General features: G+C 34.3%; 3 protein-coding genes across 5 annotated transcripts; all 3 read right to left on the reverse strand.

Annotated features, from left to right (window-relative positions):
* Positions 1-180: 180 nt before the first annotated feature.
* Positions 181-2,705, reverse strand: LOC111392343 (carbonic anhydrase, chloroplastic-like). Of its 2 annotated transcripts, none has more exons than XM_023017666.1 (10): positions 2,503-2,705; positions 2,019-2,077; positions 1,705-1,848; positions 1,489-1,537; positions 1,257-1,373; positions 1,113-1,166; positions 906-991; positions 732-837; positions 462-620; positions 181-309 (listed from the first exon to the last, which is right to left on the reverse strand). In XM_023017666.1, the coding sequence occupies exons 1-10, from the start codon at positions 2,689-2,691 to the stop codon at positions 268-270; spliced, it is 1,005 nt and encodes a 334-aa protein (XP_022873434.1). In that variant the 5' UTR covers positions 2,692-2,705; the 3' UTR covers positions 181-267. The 2 variants fall into 2 exon arrangements, with proteins under 2 accessions (XP_022873434.1, XP_022873435.1); XM_023017667.1 differs by lacking the exon at positions 2,503-2,705 and adding an exon at positions 2,284-2,375.
* A 3,797-nt stretch (positions 2,706-6,502) lies between these two features.
* LOC111392349 lies at positions 6,503-7,654 on the reverse strand. The gene has a single exon (XM_023017683.1). It carries the CDS (start codon positions 7,492-7,494, stop codon positions 6,700-6,702), a length of 795 nt encoding a protein of 264 aa, XP_022873451.1. The 5' UTR covers positions 7,495-7,654; the 3' UTR covers positions 6,503-6,699.
* Positions 7,655-8,729: 1,075 nt separating this feature from the next.
* On the reverse strand, positions 8,730-17,376 carry LOC111392336 (probable phospholipid-transporting ATPase 8). Of its 2 annotated transcripts, none has more exons than XM_023017662.1 (11): positions 16,501-17,376; positions 14,216-15,576; positions 12,818-12,928; positions 12,441-12,717; positions 12,227-12,315; positions 12,031-12,139; positions 11,751-11,960; positions 11,524-11,649; positions 10,329-10,427; positions 9,779-9,805; positions 8,730-9,607 (listed from the first exon to the last, which is right to left on the reverse strand). In XM_023017662.1, the coding sequence occupies exons 1-11, from the start codon at positions 16,891-16,893 to the stop codon at positions 9,005-9,007; spliced, it is 3,405 nt and encodes a 1,134-aa protein (XP_022873430.1). In that variant the 5' UTR covers positions 16,894-17,376; the 3' UTR covers positions 8,730-9,004. The 2 variants fall into 2 exon arrangements, with proteins under 2 accessions (XP_022873430.1, XP_022873429.1); XM_023017661.1 differs by having other exon boundaries at positions 9,779-9,970; positions 16,501-17,374.
* Between the last annotated feature and the right edge of the window lie 2,537 nt (positions 17,377-19,913).

Consider the following 19,913-nt stretch of genomic DNA (forward strand, 5'->3'; position numbering starts at 1 on the left):
ATTAAAATTAATTGTTGATTTTGATTTAGGATTTTGTATCTACTTTTTGATAAGTTGTGGATCCTAAGAATATGTGATTAAAATGAGTTCTTGATTTTGATTTTGATTTCTTGATCTACTTTTTCTGCCAAACCGAATAGGGGCTGAATGTCACCCGTAAGCACTAACAATTAGTTGTAATTGAACAAAAATTGAGAAATTTATTGATACTTGAACGTAAGAACAAGCATTATGTTATGAGAGAGCCCCATGTATGTTTGCAGAATTTTAGTAGAGCTTCCAATGCAGTATGGTGGCCACATCTTTTACCTAAAAAACCAAAAAAGTTTAATAAATATAACTGGGATGCAACACTTGCTCTCCAGACAGACACAATTGTTCTCCATTACACTTATTATTAATTAAGATTACAATTTTGACGCCAAAATCTGGATGGGGAACAGAGATTAATTTGTTCATACAGAGAGTGATGGAGAAAGAGCAAATTCCAGCCCCCACAGTTCAAAACTTCCTTTAGCAAAATCATAGTATCCACCCTTTAGTGCCAGAGTTTTCTTCACCAATCCTTCTCTAACAAAGGGATAACTCAGCAGGTTCCCAAGTGACACGTTCACTGCTTCCTGTTGCATTTTTCCATAATAAAAGCATGTTTGATAAATTTCGCATCGAAAAAAGATGAAAAAGAGCATACGAATTGTAAAATTGATGTTCTCCAACAATTCATCTTTTACCTTCTCACATAGTCCACACTGATCAGCAAAAGGTGCATCACCGAGCTCGGCCTTTACCTTGGCCTTTGCAGGTAAACCGATCTTCACCCAGTCTTCGATGAAATCACTGCGAGCATCAACCGTGTGAGACAAAAGCCTCGTCTTTAAAAGTGAGAAATCCATTTTTGGACTTACGTGGAGGTGGAACCATCATCTGAAAGAGACATGAGCCCCTTGATTCCTCCACAGGCACTGTGTCCAATGACTATAATTTCCTTGACCTGTCAAAGAATATTTCATTTGTTGGTCTTCTGAGAATCCCAGGTTTCGAATTTTTTCTAAATTTCAAATAAACAAGAAATTATCACAAAAAAGTGTAAAATTTTCGTAATTTGTATCAACCTTGAGGTGCAGAACAGCATACTCAATGGCAGACCCAACTCCAGAGTATCTGACCTGTTGCAACACATAATATTCAAATCCATTTTTTTCTTCAAAAAAAAAAAAAAAAGTGAAAGTAACTTATTACAAAAACTTTAAAGTAACCTTGTCATAGGCAGGGACCATGTTGGCAATGTTTCGGACCATGAATGCCTCTCCCGGGTGCAAATTCAGGACGTGTGATGGGCAGACACGCGAATCAGAGCAAGCGAACACCATATACTTCCATGTTGAATCATTTCATCAATTATTTTAAGATAAATTGAAGGCCAAAAAAAAAAAAATGTAGTTCTAAATCAGAAATATTCAATGAGCTACTGTATAATTAATTATGTACCGTTGGACTCTGGCCTTTGGCAAGTTCACCATACAAGGCTGGATTTTTCCTAAATTGGGCAAAAAAGAAAAAATTAGATTTTCGTCCTTCTTTCTTAAAAATCTTTGTTCATTTTTCCTTCATAATATGTCCCAAAAGACGTAGACCAAAATTCCAAATTTATTAAAAATGACGTTTAGTTTGTATTTGTTGCTTAATTTGGTTCGAGTAGCTTACTCATATTTTTCTCTTTTGAAGTGGACAAAACCATTTTTCAGCTGCTCAACAGTGCTGGAAACTGTAGTTTTGTCCGCTGTTGCCAATTCTGCTTTAATTTGATCAATTTTTGCTGCAGCCACTGGTCCCAATTCTCCCTTCTCACTGCATCAAATTCAAGCTTAATAAAGATGAAATTCTTCTCAATAAAATGTTGTAATTCGATCCATCGTCACTGCTAATCTTTTCTTGCAAAATCAAATTGAAAATAAAGGAAAAACCCAACATGGCTAATGTGGGTTCCACTTTATCCAAAGATGTTAAACATTACAAACCTGAGAAGTTTCTGAAGTCCAGCAATGGCTTCCTCGTACTCCTTCCCCATGTCTTCCGTCTGCAATTTCTCAATTTTAATACACATGCACAAAAACAACCTCTGAAAAAATAAAACAACCCCGAGTCTAAGGTTGTATTAAAATTTTTAATTTTATACTATCAAAAATTGATGTCTTGTCTCAGCATTGAACACTATAACGAACAAGACTCTTTTTCTTAACATTATCGAGTCAATTGGGATAGTTAGTTAATAAAGTATAGTACCAAAATAGGGTGGATGATAGGAGCAGGAGCAGCAAAAACAGGCTTGTTTTGAATGAGACTCGGAGGAGAATTAGACAACGCTTGACAGTTATTAAAATTTTTAATTTTATACTATCAAAAATTGATGTCTTGTCTCAGCATTGAACACTATAACGAACAAGACTCTTTTTCTTAACATTATCGAGTCAATTGGGATAGTTAGTTAATAAAGTATAGTACCAAAATAGGGTGGATGATAGGAGCAGGAGCAGCAAAAACAGGCTTGTTTTGAATGAGACTCGGAGGAGAATTAGACAACGCTTGACAGACTACGATGGGACGTCTCTTGAGGGATGAAGAAGATTGTGCGGTGGGAATGAGAGAAGTAAGAGCGCACCCGTTAACGGTCGACATTGTGCACCGCACCATACAACTTTCTGCCTTTATAACTCAACCACTTAAGGATATAGGCTGCATTGGATAATGAAAGTGAAAGCTGATGAAATAACAGCTTCTAATGTTGCAGATCAAGTTTGGACGCTAGAGATTTAATTTTCTCATGGGATATGGGAGAGTTTTGTGATAGGCCTTTGTATGAACGTGCATGCAATGGCCAATCGTCATGCCTCTTTGAATGGATATTATTGGTTTATTTTTTTATGAGTAATGCTTTCCATTGGTATTAAGCGCCAATCTATGTGGCAATTATTAAATGACGGAGTCATTTTTAAATGCAAAGTCAGATGACTCATTTAATTGAATCGTACAATGTAGAATTTAGACTAATACTAGATATCGTTATTCATTTTTATGCACTATTAGTTTTCGAATCATTGTTCCAGTAGTAAGTTGGCCCTAACATTTAAAATGAACCAAGTTAGTTTTCAACTTTTCATTTGCACGCTCGGTTCTTGCTGACATAGATCATTTAAATTTTCACTATATATTTTTTCGTTCTTTGTTTAATCGATTAAACTATTTTTTATTCATATATTTCATGGACTTATTCATCACTCAATTATATTTATTTATAATTTAAAACAATTGTAAACAACTTCCGACTAATTTCATATTGTTTAACATCAGAGTCGAACTTAGTAAACAATACCTAGCTTTGTTAAATATCTAACTCTTAAGCAAACCATAAAGTCCAGATAAAATTTGTGATGTTGAAACAAATTAAATTACAAAAAAATTGGGGGATATAAATTGAATAAAATATATGCGGGGCACCGGTGATCGGTGAAGGATAAGGTCCTATCCTTAAAACTTGGTTCCAGTGGTAGTGCCTGTCTTTATTTTATCTGCTTCCCTGCATTTCAATGGTTTTGCCAGTGAATAAGGATAACAATAATGAACATAACGATTTTACTCATCATGTTTTTTCACCTTTTCATTTTCATTTTTAAATCTAAGTAAATCCCTTTTTTTTCTTGAAAAAATATTATTTTTCAATGTGTCAAATAATAGTCTGGAAACATTGAACAGAAATGTAGACATTACTTCAGGTAAATGTTTGGACAGTATAATAAAAAAGATTTACGAGACATGGGTGAGGTAGTTTCCAGTCCCACAATATTTCAAAATTTTTTATTATATGCGTATTTGCCCGTTTAACATTTTTTTTCCCCTCCATGAAAATTTTGACTCGGTCACTAGCTGTGCAAAGAACAATCATATAAGACTCGTACATAGGAAGAAAATACCACAAATAAATTTGTTTTCAATTTTGGGCAAGATCAAGAGTTTCACCTTCCATTGATGACGATGGATCTACATGAATTGTTAGACTCCATTGATGTTGTTAATCCATGCAAATTGTCAAGTAAAACACTCTCATTTATGAATTTGGACTCAATGGGAAAAGTTTCGTCGAGATTTTCCATGCATTTAGTAAAGGGAATTTTTATTTCCACAAAAAAATTCTAACAATTTGTCGAAAAAAGAGATGGAAATTAAGATGTGGGATGTTGGGTATTTATATGTGCAGTCCGGGGCCTTAGCAATTCTAGCATGTCAACGTTGTTTAGCCATCATTTCGACATACATTGTTTTATTGAACCCACATATTACATAACCTACCAATAAAACAATTTTACTAGGGAAAAACAAGTAGGATGTTGTCATTTTATTGTCATAATACTTCCTTCCAGGCTTGAAGAAGGAACTTCTTTCCCGTTTCTAATTCCACTAGGAATGGTACCGTCATGTTTTTGTGGCCTACTGCTTTTGCAAATATTATGTAGATGCCAAAAAAAAAATTAATAATAATAATAATAATTTTAGGCTTAGCCTAACATGTACAATACTTGTGGTACCATCATTTTAGGCTTAGCCAAACATGTTACACACATATTTTCTAGATTTCAGAGTGATCATTTCTAATAAAACATATGTGGGCTCCTTACGAAAGGACTTGTCTCGACCAACTCTGTGTGAAGTTAGTATATGCATACCTAATGAATTTGACACTCCACATCGAGGAGGATAGGTGCACCTACAAATTTCTACTAATTAAGGCGCCATTTCACCTAATTTGGATAGATAACGTCATGAATATGAAAATGAGAACTTCTATTATCGGTAACTTTTGTGACAATTATAGACTAATTTCATAGGCAACTAATCTTTTATGGTAGAACTCATGATACTGTCCAATTTTGTGTAAAATATAAACGTCTCATTTGAATATCATAATCTCCGAATAAGTTATTTATCTATTAAAATTCCATCTAAATTTTTCCCTTGACGAAAACCAATTTAACTTATCATTAATAGAATTATTAACCACCTCTTATTTTGCTAATAAACACACGAAAGAGATGATAAATTACCCCAGATTCCCAAAACACATTACACCCTATTGTTGTCAATTGGACTGATCAAGCCCAATAAGCACTTCAGCTTTGAACTGGGTGTCAACCTTTTCCAGAAATTAAGGTAGGCATGTAGACCTCTCTCTCTCTCTCTCTCTCTCTCTCTCTCTCTCATTGTGAAAGGATTTTTATTTTTATTTTTTCTTTCTATTCTTTGAACACACTAATATCCCAGCCTTGCATATTTTATCACAAAATATCTTCCATGTGACTGGTAGATAAGTCACGCAAATTACGCTTAAACATGTGAAATAAAATATTCGAGTAAAGTCCCCTTTATTGTTAACCTAAGATTCATCCACTTTTGTTCAATGAAACAACATGCCAATATTAATTTGAAAGAGTAAAGAGTCATCGTCCTGTCCTGCAAATAAAAAATATACGTGTGCAAGTGGCAAGTAAATTTGTAGTGGCACCTAAAATAATCAAAAATCAACGGAGCTAGTAAATCAAAATAAGGAAATGCCCTTGTGGAAAGAAGGATGTCAAATAGGAGGAATGTACAACTTATCGCCGTTTGAGCTGATTTCGAACCGTGTGTCAGTCGAGAGGAACCAAGATAAATTCAATTTTGATGAACATAAATATTCTTGTAATTAATTGTTTTATTCTAAATTTAGTAGAAAAAAGTAACTTGCAATGAAAAGGATTATAATTGCATATCTGAATTGAGTTCTTGCTACAAAACCCAACACAACTTAATGTGGCATGTGCTTTCTTGAAAACGCTAATGGTGAAGCTTCATAGAGATTTTATATTCAAAATTGAAAACGCTAATAGTGAAGCTTCATAGAGATTTTATATTCAAAATGCAAGTAATCTACGTCTTTATAAATATGTCTACAAGTGCCCTAATCCTCACGCCTTTCGTGTAGTTCAAAAGTTATTTTATGCAAAAATTCAATTGTGTTTATCATACAATCATCCTCATGAAAAAAATGTTATGATAATAATTGATTCTGTCACAGTAAAAATAAAAATTCACGTTACAATCTCTTAAATTTACATAACCTAAGTTGTACAAAGAAATAGCCAATCTCAATCCTAAATAAAGACCTTCGTATCCTAGTACCATTAGACATGACTATTTTTTACCAACCCTCTTCGACATTGTCCCGATCAAATTAAACGGCTCTGACTTCAGCGTTTTGTCTCTATCACCAAACCCCAACTCTCTTCAGCAAGTGGCTTATTGTCACCAAATTTTTCATTCTATTATTAAATTCATTTTGTCGTGTTTCATAAGTCGTAAACTTCACCAAGTTACATACACATGCATTAATATCGCAGTGCCATTAAATTATAAGTTTTTCTAATCAATGGTGCACTTCTTCCAATTGCATTTACCATCCAACGCCGACCAGTTCGAGAAACAAACTGCAATTTACTCTCTTTGCACATGTTCTTGATTGATAAATTATTAAATTATCCACAAAATATCGAATATTTGTAGGTAAAATATCTTCAACTATTGATAAAAATGGAAAAAAAACTTCAAATTAATAAACAAAGATTTTGATAATGTACCGCCTTTGAACTGAAGGTACAACCATCGGCCTTCTCAGGACGGTGCAAAACTCCTGCCCAAACCGTTGACATTAGCGAAGAACCCTACGAGGTCTCGTCTGTACGGTAAATACGATTTCTTCTTATTCTCTTCCTTAATTGCTCTATTCCGTATATAATGCGCTTCGTGAGCTGACGGTGATCCCGGCGTGCCGCCGCCGTATAGGGCAGTTCCTTTCGCTTTTGATTTTTTCGAGTTCTCAATCTTCTTCGGTTTCTCTTCCCGGTGCTTTGGCGTTAAAAAGACGAAAGAGTCCTTGCCGTCGCTATTGCTTCGTCGCATCAAATCGCACAGCTTCCACCTCCTCGAACCGGATCCAGTGGACTTGCTTTTCCGACATCGGCTCGGCGATGGCTCCGCCACCTTTGGCCTCCATACACAGTACTTTCCCGGTGGTACGCTCTCCAATTCATCTGCTTCCGATGACGACGACGAAGGAATCTCACGCTCCTTCTCAACACTATCTTCGATAAATAATTTATTTAACGGAATTCTAATATCCTCCACCTGATCAGAAGATTCCAAACGCTTTTCATCGCTATTCACCAAAATATCTCGATTAAATATAGGGAAAATCGGCTTGATTTTGATGTCGCCGTTTAAAACTTCCTGATTCTCACGTACAAAAGCAAACTCAAAATCCTCGTCGTAATTATCCTTGTCATATTCATTCCCCACGGCATCGTTTGTGTTCTCCTTCGTAACCTTCACTGCGATTTGTGCCAGTCCATCAGCTGAATAGCAATTGAAGCTAGGGCAGATACTAATATCCTCTTGCCCACTGCTCATATTCTTCGTCCCAATCAGTCACTTCTGTGTGTCTTATGTGTATGTATAGAGAGAGAGATGAAAATGGAGATGAAGGAAGATGCTTATATACGAGGGTTTGGGGAGGGAAAATGTATCTGAGGAAGTGTGTTGACGGCGAATTTGACGGTATTAGTTGGAGGAGCTTTACTTGGTTAATACGGTTAACGATGTCACTCCATACGTGGGCTTCCTGATTTTACTCCACTACTTTAATGTCAATTACTTGATTTGTCGCTATTATTGATTAATAATATCTCATTTGAATTAAATAAACAACAAAATGATCATCCAAATTTGATTATTACAGTTGACCATTCTGGAAGTCTATGAATGGAAGCCGCCAATTTAGATAAATAATGCTATTTGCAGTCTTTCACTACCGCAATTGTCATAAGTGACGGTTAATGATTTGAAGCATAAGGCAATAAAAAAATTATTACATTAATGCATTCAATTACTAACCGTCAAATATATGTCATGTAGGGCGATTACGATAGAAAGTGACTGTAAATGGAATTACATACATATGCTTTGGGGAGCAAAATTCGGGCTCATGAGAATCTAACATGCCAAAATGGTTGACTTTCTAGAAAGGTAGTGAAATGAGTGAAAACAGCACACCAAATCAATTTGAATATTGCATAAAATTAAAGTCTACAATTTATATAAATTACCGTGATATAAGTGAACACGTCAATATGAAGTTGTAAATTGTGTAGTGATCAGATAATTAAGTAACGGGATGAATGAAAAGAAAGCACGACATAAAGGATTGAATAGTCTAATCGTAGACCACGTAAAATAAAAAATTGTAACTTTGTTGATTATTGTACATATATGCAATTGTTTGATTGATTCTCTTCAAATTTTGACCACCAAGGGAGATTGTTTGAAAGAAAAGCTAGGACCAATTTTGCAGGACTTGATGAAATGATGGACTTCTTGTTATAATGGTTGTTAGTGTTAAAATTATTTGTGTAATCATATTGAGATACAAGGCCCAGTTAATTCAGGTCCTGGGCCATGGTAGGCTAAACTGTCCAAGCCCAACAGTAACATTTTCAGATCGTGGGCTAGAGAGCAGTCTGGCCCCTTTATAGGCAGGCTTACAGACAAATGTAGCCCATGGACGTATCGACCCACTTTACAACACCTCTAGTTTTGAGGGGTGAAGGTCTTTTTCGCTAGTTAATCTACAAAAGCATAATCCATAATTCACATTAATCACTTCTTTGTAATTTAGTGCTTGTTTGGTAGTGATTATAAGCTGTAGGCCCAACAATAGGAAACAAACAAACAAGTCCCAACACATCATACATGGAGACTTGCTAGCTTCCTGAGGGCTATACATAAGAAACTATTATATGTTGAAGCAATTGGGAGGAAATACTAACCCCGAAGAAAATTGAGGTTAAAATATCTTACATATACTTCTATAATACATTGAATCTACATTAGGACTGTGAACTGACTTCAACTTTGCTACATTTTACTGTAGCAGTGACTCTCTGTCTCTCAATTTATCCTCTACTAGCGCTAATTTGTCCTTGCTTCCAAGAGACAACTCCCCAGGAATTTCTGTTTCTGAGCCTTCAGACCTTAGTCTTTGAATAATGTCATGGATCATAGGTTGAAATTGAATTTGTAAAGTCCTGTATGAAAGATATGGTAATAGAGAGGACATGACGACCAGAAGTGTAACCAGCCAGTAAAAAGGACTTGGAGCGCAGGCTTCCACGAGAACTTGGTACGCCGTTGTAGATATTATAGGAGACACAGCACCGTACATCACTAGAAATGCATACCAGAAAGCGATGCTTCCCCAGATGAAGAAGTGCTGGATCCAAGTGAAGTAGTTAATAGATATCGCCATTTGACAGTTCACTGTCCACACCACACAAGTATACATCATAACCCCAAGCACTTCATAATCAACAACATGACCATCTCTCCGGAAAGCCTGATTAGCGACGGCATTTGTTGTGAAGAAAAAGATGATCATGGAACTAATAACACCGTTAAACATCCAGCCAAGAATGCGCGGCCAACTGAAGAAAACGTTCTGCACTCCCTCTTTATATAACACAGGATACTGTGCATCAAATGCCAATCACAATATATATCATATCCATCTTAATGTCATAAAAAAACACAAGAGGATCGCAAATAGAAAATTTAGTGAAAATGAACAAATTTCTACACAGTTAAGATTATTATCAAAGTTCTGTTGAATAATGGAGCAGTTGAAATATATGTTTATTACCTTAAGACAGAGTCGTGCAGATACGTCCTGATCAAAAACACCAAGAGCAATCACGGGAAGTGAAGTGAAGAATACGTTGTAGAAAGACATGTACCAATCATTATAAGCAGGTTTGCCAGAGAACGAAGCATAAGCCTCGAACCAAAATAAAGTGAACCCAAATGCAATGTTCTTGTAAAAAAAATAGCATATCTGCACTAGTTCCATAAGAAAGATGTAAGAATTAGGCGACAATAACAAATTTCAACAACTTTTTTTTTTTTATTATTATTATTTTCTTTGACATAGCAAATGGCTTTTGTAATGGAATTTTTTTTTTTTTTGGGGGGCTTCGCCTTCAAGGACCCAAAAAATGACAACTCTAAAGTTAACGTTAAATGTCTTTCTTCCCACTTCCACTGAAGAGAGTAGGAAAATAAAATTAGAGTATTATATAGATATAGCAAGCTACAAACTGAAAGAGTTATTTCTGTTTGTCATCATAAAGAAATTTGACAAATTTCACTCTAATTCTTATGAAATGGGAGAAAAATGAAATTAAAATAATTACCATCATAGATATTCGTCTGTAACACCAGTGGCCATGAACCAACAAGAGACGCTCAAGAAACCGGAACTGGGCTATGGAGAAATCACTTGACATCACAGCCTGATTAGAATGTCAATATGATATCAACCAAAATTTTCAAAATAAGCATCCAGGCAATGAAAGAGGACATTTTACAAACAAGCATTTTAAAAAGTCTCATAGCAAGATTTCAGGAGGATTTTGACTAGGAATCGAGGAAAATAAGAACGATGAGAGTAATCTCTAGCTCAGACCTGATACAAGCACGTAAAAATGCGTACATGACAGACTATATACCATAAGGAATTAAATAATATCTTTAATTATATCAAGCTTCAAAATAATTTAAAATCCCTCAGTCTTTAAAATCAAATGATCTTATCCAATTTAAATGTCAAACATCATATATTGAGGTTTGATTTGTGAAATCTCCTGTTTTCCCATTCCTTCTTTGGGATTCTTGAAGCATCTCTTCTTATTCCGCACTGAATCAATTGATCTTATCCAATTTAAGCCCTTGTTTGAGTCTCATTCTTTTGAAAATATGCATTTTTAACCTTGTTTTGACATCATTTCAACCACTAATTCTTCAATAAAATAATATTACACGTAAATCGAAAATTTTTCCTTATTTTTTAATCACACATTTCCCATCAATACACTATTCAAAAATTCATTTTTTCTCCCAAAATGGGGCTCAAACAAGGGCTAAATGTCAAACATCATATATTGAAGTTTGATTTGTGAAAACTCCTGTTTTCCCATTCCTTCTTTGGGATTCTTGAAGCATCTCTTCTTATTCCACACTGGCTATGCACTAAATCAGACAAAAAACAATACACACAAACGCATGGATAATTAGGCTCCCTAACTGAAACATGAGAGAGAGAGAGAGAGAGAGATACGCAAGTTGATAATTGAACTCTTCCATCAAATCTGATGTTAGATACTTCTAATTCTTATTTCACATAAAATTATCAATCAAAGCAGCCTGTGTGCGCTGATATACAAAGATATAAAAGTCCTTCAAAGGGAAATAAAATAGTAAAACAGTTAATTAACCATTGATAACATAGCAGGAAAGAATCTAGGAATGGCCGAATTTGATACTTGGATTTATTTTAACCTCCAAGAAGCCTGAAAGGAAAATATTAATGGAAGCAAAAGTGGAGATGACCTGCATGCCTTCAACACCACTGATGCCAACCCCAATATCAGCCTCTTGAAGCATGCCTACATCATTTGCCCCATCACCAATTGCTAAGGTTGTCTTGCCTATTCCCTTTTTTACCAATCTAGTCACCTGAACATCTTCAACAGCACTGTCAGATTATATAGGTGTTGAACAAGTTTAGAGCAAAAAATTTCTGGTGATATAGAAATGGGCATGATGACAGCACATACAAGAGCTTTCTGTTTAGGTGTGGAGCGACAGCATATAACAGATGAACAATTGATTGCAAGATCCAAAAATGAATCCTCCAAATTCTTGTTGAGAGCAAACGATAATGACTTGCCATCAATTATCAAACCAAAGGAGATAGAACTTCCTTTAGACAAACGGAGTTGTGAATTTCCTTCACTTATTTGTTTTGATATGCTCACACTCAAAGCCTGAGATAGTTGACCCCATCAAAGACCATAAAATTGACAATCATGAAACAAGAATTTTAGAATTCTGTACCTTCGCAATAGCTTCCTTGTCTCCTTGTTTTTCTAATTCATTTATTTCTGGAGAGTCTAGGGTAACTACAATTTGCTTCATGTCATCTCTAAGTAAGCTACAAGCATATCTGCAGGATGCATTGTATTACAGATTAAAAATGAACTGAAGAAGAAGAAGAAGAAGATGTGACAACAATGAAGCATGTCACCCTTACCCAATGTTTATTGCTGTCTCCATCTTGTCACCAGTAATGACCCACATCTTAATTCCAGCCTCTGCAAGCTTGTCAATGCATTCAGGAACCTTCACACCAGATACAAGCATAGATCAAGAGTCGTTAGCAATGTACACACATTAACTTGAAATTTACAAAACCTGGAAAATAGCAAATGAGATGGAAACAACAAGATAGCAAGTTTTATATTGACCCCTTTCTGTAGTTTATCTTCGACGGCCGTAGCACCTAGGAGAATTAAGTTTCTTTCAATCTTATCAGCAGCTGCATCTACCATTGCATCTCGATCCACATTTAGAGAAGTCTGGGCCTTCAGAAACTCTTCCTCCCACAACCTAATCTCTTCTTCATTAAGCTCACGATATGCAATAACTAAAGTTCGTAAACCTGCTTCAGCATATTCTTTAATATGATCCCTTGTTGTAGCTTCAAAATCTTGTCCATTTCTTGAGAGCCGTTCGAACATCACACTGGATGGAATAGAGGCACACGACCAAAGAAACAGGAAAATGAAAGATTTATACCATGTTTGCACTGTAAAAAGAGAAGAGTACTGTGTTTAGGGGGAACCTGTCTGCACCCTTGCATAGGAGCAGCAACTGGTTTTCTACATTCTTTACAATTACAGACATTCTTTTCCGAGCACTGCTGAACTCTAAGATATGAAGAAGCTTATATGATCTGTAAAAATGCCATAACATGATATCAAAGACATATAAAAATAAAAGATACTGTTTTTTACTGCTTGAGTTCAGTTAGTAGAATGAAGAAGCTCTAGTTATTACAATAACAAGCAGATTCATTCAGAAGCAAAATGGGAGACTCTCCAGGAACAAAAAATTATAATGGATTATGCTTTCTATTCTTTAGGCACAAGGCCACTGACTATGGACTGCGTTTTTCAAAGCACAACAAATTTGGACTAGCTTATTGGAACCACCAATAAGGATTAGCTCTTAGTTATAATAATAGGTGTGGAATTCATTTGTCATCTAAGAATCTGTTTGTACTCTCCACATTCCTATTCGTAAAGGATTGCGCTAATTGCCCAAGGACATAGTTATATCGATAGAACCATGTCTATTTGTTTTTTTAGATTTTCTTGTTCTTGGAGTAAGTTAATGCGAGTGATATAACATTCCGTTATATAATGGTATTGTCCTAAAATTATTCAAAATGCACACCAGCTCTTCATCACTCACCCAATACAAACAATTTGCATACATCCCTATTAAAGGTACTCCAAATAGCCAGCTAAAATGCTAGCGGTTAACTCCAATATCATCAAGATTAATACTAGATAAGATTACAATCCTTTCATATAAAAAACTATTAATTTTCATCAGAAAAAGATTAAGTTATATGATATCACAAGAATCTTGATCTCTTTTAATTTAGATAGCTGTATCTTTTTACCATTGTAGTCAAAACACATTATTTAGATCATTTAGCTTCTTCTCTCAACAGTTGGTTTACCCAAAGTCCAAAAAATAAGACCATATGTTCCCAAACTTTTAGCATGACCCTATATATTGGTATTATGTGAAATATTCCATGGTCCACATCAGTTGACCGTGTAACTACTACATTGCAGTGTTTCAAGCAATTTGGGTAGTTGCTCGTGTCTGTTATCATTTTTTAGAACAGATATGCTACATTGCATAGATGATCTGCAGTTGTGTTATGCGTTGGCTGGGGCATTGGCAATAACGACTAATGAGGATACAGTGACTTAAACAGCCTTGTATCCCATAAAGGTGGGTACAAATTTATTGAATAGGCAGTAGTGAGGATATCGGTCTTGTATCCCATAATGGTGGGTACAAATTAATTGAGTAGGTAGTCTACTGCATGATTTAGGCTTAAGAATTCCAAATCTATCAATAATATCTTTACACTTTCATGCTAACATCACAATAGAAGAATTACAGAAAGAAATGAACATCAAAAATTTCAAAGGGATCGTACCTGTCAATCTTTCTGCCACTCTGATGATCAAATTCATGCAAAGAGATGCTAGTTTGGGTTCTTTCAAAGAACTCAAAGCCAAGTTCCCTTGCAGCTATGACAAAGGCAGCTTCATCTGGTGATTCAGCTTCATAGGAAATTTCACCAGATTCTTGATTGACATCAGGAATGGCTGTATGGCAGAGAGCTAGCACCCTAAAGAACTTCTGTATCACATCTGCATGAGGTTCATCAACCCAATGACCATTCATAATGCGCTCATCTTTGAAGTTAAAACCTCTGACTGATTTTCTCGAGCCTGTGTGGCCATTGCTAGACCCTTGAACATAAGAGGAAATGTTTCCAGAGTCAGGTACTGCCTTCCCTTTTCTCTTTGCTAGTGCCCTCTCTACTTCTGTCATGCCACGACCATAAGCTATGCCGGCTATCGTACATTTAACAAACTCCATTGAATTGCATGTCAGAGTCCCCGTTTTATCAGAAAGGATTGTATCAACTTGACCAAGTTCCTCATTCAAATTGGAAGTCCTTGCACGTGCTGGCTTATCTGTATCCTCATAATACATATCCTGGTCTTGATTAATAAAAATACACTGTAAAACCTTTACAACTTCGATGGACACATACAGTGATATTGGAATCAAAGATCCATACAACATAAGCCCAGTCAAGAAATGAAAAAATGCGGCAAGCACTGCTCTTTTTGGGTCATAAAACACAGTCGTCTTGTCTGGTTGAAGATACCACCTCTTTAACTTTCCACCAACAATATCGTTCTTAGTCTGAATTCCAAAAAAGAAAGATCCTATAAAAGATATCAAAATTAACGTACTAAAAAGGATGTATATTATTTTATCCATTTTTTTCTCGATCTTGCTCCTCTTAGAAGGAGGATCTGTAGCATTCTGCATAACTTTTGTGTCATGACCCGTAAAAACAACCACTCCATAGATATAATCAGTATTCCGCAGTTTAGAATCTCTTAGAAGCATCTGTTGCACCGATAGAGGATGCTGCTGACCATCGTAGAGCAGAGTTCCAACGAATGTGTACAAATCTTCATTTGGGTCCTCACATTTGATAACTGCCTTAAATTGCTGAAAAGAATTGTCATCATGCAGAGAAGCTGTAACATCTAAAGCATGCTTCAGCTTCAGATTAGTCTCTCCATCTAGATTCATAGTTTCCACATAACAAATCCCATCCTCATAGCTTGATGAAAGCAGCAGCAGATCCGCAGGAAAATATTCATTCTTATATACCTTAACAAGATCCCCAACTCGTAATTTCTTCCATCTGGTTTCTTGAAAATTATGATTCCTTTCATAAACTTCGACCTTCCTATTATTGGCCTCAATATCCTGAAAAGAATTTAATGAATCACCATACACAAAACTATGCCATATGAAAAAGAACAAACAAAATAAAAATTTGAACTCTAGCAAACAAAAGCACGTATAATGGAATATTATGGTGCTGAGCTTTAGAGAACAGAACTCAACAAATTAGTTATGCTACTAAAGTCTATGCTAATCAATAAGTTTACAGAATGATATAAGGACATGAACTACTTTTACTTTCATTAACGACATTATCTTTGTACTAGGCACTAAAGAACTAAATATGTGGACCAAGTATAGATGGCTAAAAACAAGTCCCAAGCTTGAAGTGGTTGTTATCAGTTTTTCTATTCCAAGTATAAAGAAATAAAGAAGCCAAATTCTGTACTTCTATTAGATAACTCATATTTCAACCAAACCAAGTTCTTCAATTCTTTTACCTATTACAACCTCATCTTCTTTGGAGTGTTTTAAATTGTCGACAACCTTGGCAACTGACAGAAAATAAAGCAAAAAAATTATAAAATGGCAAAAGGGTCGATGAAAAAAAATGCATAAACTCAACACGCTACAGCAGGAGAAAGAAACAGCTCGATAAGCTAAAGAGGTTGATTGTGACCACAGCCACTGGTGATAAATGGTTGATAGGGAAACCTAATTCCTGCCTTCTTCATTGAACATAGTCTCATTTATAAAAAATAAATAAATAATTATTCAGCACATTGAACGGATTGTCCAATTTCACAGGCTATGCTTCACCATTTAAAAATATATTTTGGGACATAACAATTATTCACACTAATTTGACTGCTTACAAATCGTTTAAAAATGTAGCACTATTGACATAAATATGTACTCAAAGACTACTAAAGAGTAATTCACGTGAGAAGGTAGAAAAACGAAAGCAAAAAGAAGAGAACCTCAGAAAAGCAATAAAAATAAAACCTGCTTCCTGCGCCTCCAGTCTTCCACCGCTTCCTTGGCCATTGTCGCACCAATCACCACAATCAAAGGGAAGAGAATACTAGTAGCTGTGTATGGTGCCAGGGGACTAAACGAAACACAAGCTACAACAAGAAAATATAAATTTGCCACCCTCCTAAACTGCTCAAACAATGACTTGGGAATAAAATTAAACGCGTTGTATTTGGTTGTAGAAACATAATTGCTCCTATACATAAGTTGGAGCTGGTCCGGGTTATCAGGTTCGTTACAATATACAACCCTTGAAAACCCCTTCTGCCCAATTTGACTATGTTTATCTCTGAATGGCGATCGCAAACAAGAAAACGAGTAAAGTCTGCTAAAACGTATCTTGCTCTTACTACGATCGGCCATTTTCCCTGATTTATATCAATTCTATTTCTACCTTTCCCCGTAGGAACTTTATAAATTAAACAAAAATCCAGTCGAATTTATAAAAAGATACTCTTAAAAACAGATAAATTAAACCACATTAATCACAGTATAACAGACGACTGCTTTGCTATGAGCTTCAACAAAAAATTACAAGATGGTACGTATGTAGAGGATCACATCAATAAAGGCTTCCATCCTTCATATAAATGATGACAACGCAAATAAAACAAACAATTATCTAATCCCAAAAAAAAAAATCTCAATTCAAAAGTGCTAAGCTATCCAAAACCCTAGGACTTAAGTTTCCTTTCAAAAGTTCTTTTCTTCAGTACCAAGGTCAATAGATTTCTTCCATCAACTGTGGGGCTATATATATATATATATAAAATAGATTTCTTCCTACAATTGTGGGCTCATAGTGTACACTATATATACACACATAGACATATACATGTACATATACATATACATATACTGACAGTATGGTAAAAGAGAGAAAAGTGGGACTTTGCAGTGGAAGTAGCTGGCTTAGTTAAGCCACTTATTTTTGCCCTATCAATAAGCAATGAAGAAAAAAGGTAGTGCTAGAATTCGTCATTCACGAGTCAATTGTCTCAATAATCACTGAATTTATATCTGTACTTTCGAATGTTCATTGAAATTTCAAATGTGGAATTTTAATTATTAAATTTATCAAAATATTAGAGTTATTCACTAACATAACATCCATTATAACATTCTGACTAAATTGGTGACATAGTTGACGGCATGTACAAATTGCGTAACTCACATCGTACCAAATTGTCACATAAAAAAGGACGTCTTTAATTGATCACCATACTTTTAAAGACGTTTTTATTTATTTATTAAATACGTCTTTAATTATTCATTACACTTTAAAAATGTCAAATTATAGCCACTAAACTTGTAAAACTAACGTCCAGCTATCTTGAAAATTTAGAAATGCTATTCTAAGTATTATTTTCATACAACAAAAAAATTTGCAACGTGTTACAAAAGAATGTTTCAAGATATTTTGTAATATACTTGATTTAATTACTATTCTTTTCATGTTTGATATATAATCTACATTAACAGTAAGAAAATATTGATGACTCTGATAACTAATTTTAACAAAAATACATATGACATTCATCAGAAAAATCTATAATCTACATTAAAAGCAAAAATATACACCAAAAACCATCCAATTTTTATGTGCAGCCAAAAATATATGCCAAAAACTATAAATAAATTTAAAAAAAAATCCAATAGAAACATTCGTGTAGATTATGAATTTTTGTGATGAATATCATACATATTTTTGTTAAAATTTGTCATCAAAATTTTTTCTTGCTGTTAATTTAGATTATAGATCAAAAAGGGAAAGAATTGTAATAAAACTCAAATATATTGCAAAATATCTTGAAACATTCCATTGTAACATGTTACTAAATTATTTTGTTGCATAAAATGATATTTGGAACATCATTCTAAAATTTCTAGGATAGGTCGACGTAAACGATCAATTTTATAATTTTAGTTGCCAAAACTCAACCACTTTAAAGTATAGTGAGCAATTAAAGATGTTTTTAAAAATATAATAAGCAGTCGGATACGTTTTTAAAAGTATAGTAAATAATCAAAAACGTTTTTTAAAGTGCAACGAGCAATCAAAGATGCATTTTTCTTACATGGCAATTTCGTGTGCGTAAATTATGCCACTTGGGTATTTTGTGTGATATGTTACAATTTTGTTAGAGTAACGGATATCATTTCAATGAGTAATGTCCAAAAATAAGCAGTCGAAGATAGACATAAATTCAGTGATTACTGGGACAATTAACGCGTTAATCCCCACCAATTATTTGTATTTGAATTTGATTAATTCAAGTGATTTTTAAATAACTTGACAATTATTATTCAAATAATCACACTCTTTGCATTTTGAGCACCTATTGAGCCCTTTTTAACCCTAGGTTTGGTGAAAGTTGATTTTATATATATATAAGATGTGTGATTGAAATTATTTTTTTTTTAAAAAGACTTGAATTTATGAGAAAAAAAATATTTTATTGAGAGAATGTGATTGAAAAAGAAATTGGGATAACTAATAGTATTTTAACTTGTGAGTGTTTTACGTGGAAGTGATTTTATAAAAAAAAAATTCCTAGAGAGGGGGTTAAAAAGTTAGAGAAAATTATTGAGAAACATAAAAGATAATTTACTTTTTAAGGACGTGAAGTTTATAAAATGTGTGGAGAAAAGTGTGTTTAAAAATCAATTCCCCAAAAACAATGAGTTTCGCATCATGACTTAATCCGGTGCTCAAAATTTGAAGTGTTGGTATGCCCGTAAAGGATCACGTGATAATTTGACAAAGATTTTAGATATTTTCATTATTATGGATTTATTGTACAATTATAACCAATAATCACGACCCGAACTTGTTATTAGAGTAAAGAATTGAAAACTAATAGTGCATTTTTTTTTTCGAATATGGCTGAAGGGAAGATAATTTTTTGTCATTAATCTGAGTTTGATCTATGAATAACTGAGAAATTGATGGTGAAATTGCAATCATAGAAACATTTAGGCCATGTTTGATTGCACAAATTTTTCGTGAAAGTAGGAAACTAAATTACATTTTTTTATCTTTTTACATGTTTGATTGATCAAATTTTCTTGGTAACCCCCATTTTCCACCTTTTTGAGGAATTGATTTTCCCATGGGTTTGGTAATTTTTGGTTTTCAAGTATTTTTTTTCTTTTTTTGGACAATTGAAACAAATTCTATCCCTAATTATAACAAATTATATCTCTTTAATTGATAATTTTCATGAAAAATAAAGTAAAATGAACACTAAAATATCCAAAATTGCAATATTTTCTAGGTAGAAAATTATACTAATCAAACCTATTCAATTGACAATTCTCAGTAAAACAAATTTTAGACAATTCAATTTCCTGAAATTTGTTTTCTTTTCACTCAAATTTCA

The sequence above is a fragment of the Olea europaea genome, unplaced genomic scaffold (assembly GCF_002742605.1).
Source record: "Olea europaea var. sylvestris unplaced genomic scaffold, O_europaea_v1 scaffold921, whole genome shotgun sequence".
In the NCBI taxonomy this organism is placed as follows: Eukaryota; Viridiplantae; Streptophyta; class Magnoliopsida; order Lamiales; family Oleaceae; genus Olea; species Olea europaea.

Bases quoted from the DNA above. Each gene is read 5' to 3' on its own strand.
- LOC111392343 (XM_023017666.1), bottom strand. From the start codon at position 2,691: ATGGTGCGGTGCACAATGTCGACCGTTAACGGGTGCGCTCTTACTTCT. The intron at 1,538-1,704 runs GTAAGCTACTCG...TGCCCAATTTAG, and splicing joins TTCAAAAGAGAAAAATATGA to GAAAAATCCAGCCTTGTATG. The intron at 838-905 runs GTAAGTCCAAAA...TGATGCTCGCAG, and splicing joins GATGATGGTTCCACCTCCAC to TGATTTCATCGAAGACTGGG.
- LOC111392349 (XM_023017683.1), bottom strand. From the start codon at position 7,494: ATGAGCAGTGGGCAAGAGGATATTAGTATCTGCCCTAGCTTCAATTGC.
- LOC111392336 (XM_023017661.1), bottom strand. From the start codon at position 16,893: ATGGCCGATCGTAGTAAGAGCAAGATACGTTTTAGCAGACTTTACTCG. The intron at 11,961-12,030 runs GTACAGAATTCT...CAACTATCTCAG, and splicing joins ACAAGGAAGCTATTGCGAAG to GCTTTGAGTGTGAGCATATC. The intron at 9,971-10,328 runs GTAATTATTTTA...GAACTAGTGCAG, and splicing joins ACAGACGAATATCTATGATG to ATATGCTATTTTTTTTACAA.